Source organism: Pelecanus crispus, chromosome Z (genome assembly GCF_030463565.1).
Source record: "Pelecanus crispus isolate bPelCri1 chromosome Z, bPelCri1.pri, whole genome shotgun sequence".
NCBI lineage: Eukaryota > Metazoa > Chordata > Aves > Pelecaniformes > Pelecanidae > Pelecanus > Pelecanus crispus.
The window spans coordinates 28,833,404-28,838,790 of NC_134676.1; the positions used below are offsets into that span (position 1 = coordinate 28,833,404).

General features: G+C 42.2%; 1 protein-coding gene across 1 annotated transcript; it reads left to right on the top strand.

Moving 5' to 3' along the window:
- Positions 1 to 2,578: 2,578 nt before the first annotated feature.
- On the top strand, positions 2,579 to 4,348 carry ENC1 (ectodermal-neural cortex 1). Its single transcript, XM_009491777.2, has one exon. The coding sequence runs from the start codon at positions 2,579 to 2,581 to the stop codon at positions 4,346 to 4,348; it is 1,770 nt and encodes a 589-aa protein (XP_009490052.1).
- Positions 4,349 to 5,387: the final 1,039 nt, after the last annotated feature.

Consider the following 5,387-nt stretch of genomic DNA (forward strand, 5'->3'; position numbering starts at 1 on the left):
GAGAGGAACTGTGTTTCCATAGAGATCCTGACATGCCTAGACTATGGTGTCTACACGTTCACTTGATTGGGATGCAGAGTGGAGGGACAATGAGCATCTTCATATCCTGGTGACTCTCTTGTCTCTGATCAGTGGGTGTTTAGCTTCTGTCGTGCTCCCTGGCAAGGAAACCTTGCAGGAGTAGGTCCTCAGTGTGTGGAAGCCAATCTGTAGAGACCTGGTGAATACTTTGCACTGCATCATAATAGCATTTAAAATGGTAAAGTGCCTGGAAAAGTTTTAAAATTTTGCAGGGGGTGCTTTGCCGGAAAAGGGTTCACTTTCCCATCTGTCTCTCCAATCTGTTTATGTACTAGTATTTCAAGCCATGACCCTTTCTGTAATCCTTCAGTTCCAGCAGGTTTCAACCTGTATATGGTCAGTATAATCTTTGGCTATAGATTAAGTGGGTAATTTTAGTCCGAGATTACTGCTTAGGGTCCTTGAATGCTATCTGAGTCTTTATTTGCCAGACAATACAACTGCATTAAAGGTAACTTAATTTTCCTTGTAAAAAGATTTGTGTTGTGAAGACATACCAGCCTCCTTAAGTTGTTCTGTGCTTAGTGTTAGGGCATTTAATAGATTAGTCTAGGGAGCATTGGTAAAATAACCTTCCAAACTTTTGCATTGTCGAGTGAGACAGATACTCTGCCCTGTGGCTCTGATGAGAAGGATTCCTCTCTGTTTTGAAGATTTTGGATTGAGCACTGTGTACTGAGCTGTGTTGCTTGTTCTTTTCAATCCCAGTTAACTTTCATCAGCAAGTCATGCTTCAGATTAAAGGAAATGGGCTATGGTACTTTTGCAGTAAGGTGTCTCTGTTCCTTAATTGATGCTGGTTTGAGGGGCTTTTTTGCTGAAAGGAAAGGTGTATCACAAACTTGCTGTTTGATGTGACGAATCACTTATTCTGTACATTAGCACAGCTAGGGAGGAGGATGGTACTGTCTATGCTGCAGTTAATCTTCAGGTGTTGTATATTCTATATACATAAATTGGTTGTTCTGAAATGGAGTTTGCTGCCTAAATTAATCATGCATGGTTTTGATTTTGTTGAAGGTTCTGGTTATAGGAATCTAGAAAAACACACGTATGTATGTAAAAATGCCTTTTTTTTTTTTCCTGAAGCTCATAAAGCTCTTGGGTCATCTTGAAGCATGAAATGTGGGAATAGAGTTGTACAGTTCTGTACTGCTTAAACATGCTTAGTAATATGAAAATGTTTGAGTCTGTGAGAGAGGGAAGTATATCCACATAAAAAACATACACAAGTGGCCCCAGGTCATGCTCTGACTTTGAGCATTGGGCGCTTCCCAGGTAGGCTTTTGTCCCGTTCCTTATTTGAAGGTGCAGTAAAAGGGACTCTGGGCATGTGAATATAATAGTAATTAGGAAAGTTTGGTTCTCTTCTGTCTCCAAGCTTCCTCTGCAGTTTGGAGAGAGAGAAATGATATTATTACAGTAGCGGTCGCAGCCACAGCTTGCACTGGGCTCTGTATGCTTCATCTCCTACTACTTGCACTGTGGCTTTTTGGCTATTAGCTTTATATGGCTGCCAATATTCCTCCCTTTCCCTACACTCCATACTGCTTTGGCTTGACTCTTAATTAAATCTGGAAACTTGCTGCTGTAATCATACATAGACCTGCATGTCATGACAGATAACAGTAACATTCACCTCCAAACAGCATTGTGTTTGTTAGGAATAGGGTAGGATCTTGTGTTTTATTTGCCTCCAAACCTCAAAATGAACCGAGGGCTTGTGCTCTGAGTACCTGACTCTCGTAGCTTCAGAGGCAATGCCTCGGTGACTTCACTTCATACTGCAAACACATTTTTCTGCTGACTCTGCCTGTGTATATGCTGTATCACTATAACAGGCGGCCACTGGCAGAGTTCAAGATGTAATCTCTAAAATTCACTGGTCATTTTTTTTTTTAAAGGTTTCACAAGTGTAAAATTATGATTGTTGCTATGTTCTTATTTTACAGTTCCCTTTTTTCATTCTCTGCTGTTGCATATGGAATCACTATACCAAAGGGAAGCTTCCTAATGGGATTAGTAGGTTTTTGTTCCCCATGCAGCTTCTGACATTCCTTAGGTATTCTGTCTGGTAGCTCTTCCTGCTATGATTCAGTACAGGAGAATGTTTCAAGCATGTGCATGTGTACATATGTAATGAATCAGCTGGTCTAGGTTGGGGAAGGGTGAGAAAATCAGTCCTGGTTCCTTTTCTTTCTCCTCTGACTTACTTGCTTACTGTATTGCTGTGAAAGTTGGAGATCAGGTTTCCCAAGATAAACCTGCTCTTGGGCAACAAATTTAGAGTATGTCATTTATGAAACTCATCTTACAAAAAAATAAACACATGCTGAAGGTAGATGCAATTCTCTGTCCACTCATCTATAAATTAAGGCTTTTTTCCCATCTCATAGTGAATAATAGATACACTTTTTGGTATGTAAAACTAATAACGGATTGAACGGTCTTATTAATCTAACTAATTTTTTTTCTTTGTTTATAGGTGTGAAAGAAAATGTCAGTCAGCATGCATGAAAATCGCAAATCTAGGGCCAGTACTGGCTCCATAAACATATACTTGTTCCACAAGTCATCCTATGCTGATAGTGTCCTTACTCACCTGAACCTTCTGCGTCAACAGCGTCTCTTTACAGATGTACTTCTCCATGCTGGGAACAGGTCATTCCCCTGCCACAGAGCTGTTCTAGCTGCTTGTAGCCGCTATTTCGAAGCCATGTTCAGTGGAGGACTGAAGGAGAGCCAGGACAGTGAAGTCAACTTTCATAATTCGATTCATCCGGAAGTCTTGGAGCTTCTTCTGGACTATGCGTATTCTTCCAGGGTTATCATCAATGAGGAGAACGCAGAGTCACTGCTGGAGGCTGGTGACATGCTGGAGTTTCAGGACATTCGTGATGCTTGTGCAGAATTTCTGGAGAAAAACCTTCATCCCACTAACTGTCTCGGCATGCTGCTGCTGTCGGATGCTCACCAGTGCACCAAGCTGTATGAACTCTCTTGGAGGATGTGCCTGAGCAACTTCCAGAGTATCAGTAAAAGCGAAGACTTCCTCCAGCTGCCAAAAGACATGGTAGTGCAGCTGCTTTCCAGTGAAGAATTAGAAACTGAAGATGAAAGGCTGGTGTATGAATCGGCTATCAGCTGGGTCAACTATGACCTGAGTAAGCGTCACTGTTACCTTCCCGAGCTATTGCAGACGGTGAGACTGGCCCTCTTGCCAGCCATATACCTTATGGAGAATGTGGCCATGGAAGAACTTATCACCAAGCAAAGGAAAAGCAAAGAGATTGTAGAAGAATCCATAAGATGCAAGTTAAAGATCTTACAGAATGATGGAGTAGTCACTAGTTTGTGTGCCAGACCCCGTAAAACTGGCCATTCACTTTTTCTTTTGGGTGGCCAAACCTTTATGTGTGACAAGCTGTATCTGGTGGACCAAAAGGCAAAGGAGATCATTCCAAAGGCCGACATACCAAGTCCACGGAAAGAATTCAGCGCTTGTGCCATAGGCTGCAAAGTGTATATCACCGGGGGACGAGGGTCAGAAAACGGAGTTTCCAAAGACGTATGGGTGTATGACACCCTTCACGAGGAGTGGTCGAAGGCTGCTCCGATGCTGGTAGCTAGGTTTGGGCATGGCTCTGCTGAACTTAAGCACTGTTTGTATGTCGTGGGAGGACACACTGCAGCAACTGGTTGCCTTCCAGCTTCCCCTTCAGTGTCCCTAAAGCAAGTAGAACAATATGACCCTGTGACCAACAAATGGACCATGGTTGCCCCACTGCGAGAGGGAGTAAGCAATGCAGCTGTAGTCAGCGCAAAGCTTAAGCTGTTTGCTTTTGGAGGTACCAGCGTTAGCCATGACAAGCTGCCCAAAGTTCAGTGCTACGATCAGTGTGAAAACAGATGGACAGTACCCGCCACCTGCCCCCAGCCCTGGCGCTACACAGCTGCAGCTGTTCTGGGTAACCAGATTTTTATTATGGGTGGAGATACCGAATTCTCTGCATGCTCTGCTTATAAATTCAACAGTGAGACATACCAGTGGACTAAGGTGGGAGATGTGACAGCTAAGCGAATGAGCTGCCATGCAGTGGCATCTGGAAATAAATTGTACGTGGTTGGAGGTTACTTTGGCATTCAGAGGTGCAAAACGTTGGACTGCTACGATCCCACGTTAGATGTATGGAACAGCATAACAACTGTGCCCTATTCATTAATTCCCACGGCATTTGTCAGCACATGGAAGCACCTCCCCTCATAATTGTGTGTATGTTGCAATTAAAAATTATCAGGTAAGAAATAGCACCTTTGAATTCCACTGTAATAATGCTTTTCACAAAGCTTTTTAGCAGCAGCTCTGAGGTGGGTGAGTATATTCAATCCAGTTTTACAGCTGGAGCAACTGAGACACATATTCATGGGCTGTTGTAAGCCAGGCACTACATCTGTGACAAAGCCAAATGCTGGAAGTAGTTTGCCACATATCTTGCAGCCACTTCTCTTTATGGGACCTTTTCCTGCATGATTTCAGTGTTGAAAATGTTATTTTAGCTCAGTCCTTTACTTTTGTGGAGGTAATTTGGAAGTTTAATCCTGCTCTGCATTTACATACTAAACAGATGCTAAACAAGGCTTTGGTGCTGTCTTCCCGATGACAGAGGCCAGGTCACTCTGTATATCCAGTAATAGTGCCCCAAAAAGATACTGTGAATTCTGATCTGAAGCCCAATAGTGAATTCACTTGAATTTCCAGGCAGACAGCATGCTTTCTCCATGCAGACATCCTTTGGGGAAACTTGCTGTCTTACAAAAGGTGTTTTACAGGCACTTCAGGCCTAATTTTCCATCTCACCCAGACAGCATAGTTACACCTGCATGGACTGAGGTTGTATTTGCTCCACTGGTACACTTTAAAAGATTTTTCAAAATAGTTATGGTCATATATGTTGGACTAGATATAGTGTCAGGAAGACATATAATTAATATTACTGGCTGAAATAATTACCAGTCTATAGCATGCACTGTTCCAAAACAATTTAATTATACATAATGGGCCAAGCTCTTACCAGGTGCAACTTCAGCATTGTATCTTCTCACAAGCAAGTCTGAATTTGGCTTTGCTTGTTTTGGTGGTTGTGAATTTCTGATTTTTCGGAGGAGGGGAGAAAAGGTTCATGAAAAAAAACTAAAAAAATCTGCGTACCTACGCAAACTATTTTTCAAATCTGTTTTTTCATGCTAACTACCGTTACTTCAACTATTACTAGTTGTTCCTTATTTTTTATCTGTTTTAGAGTTAC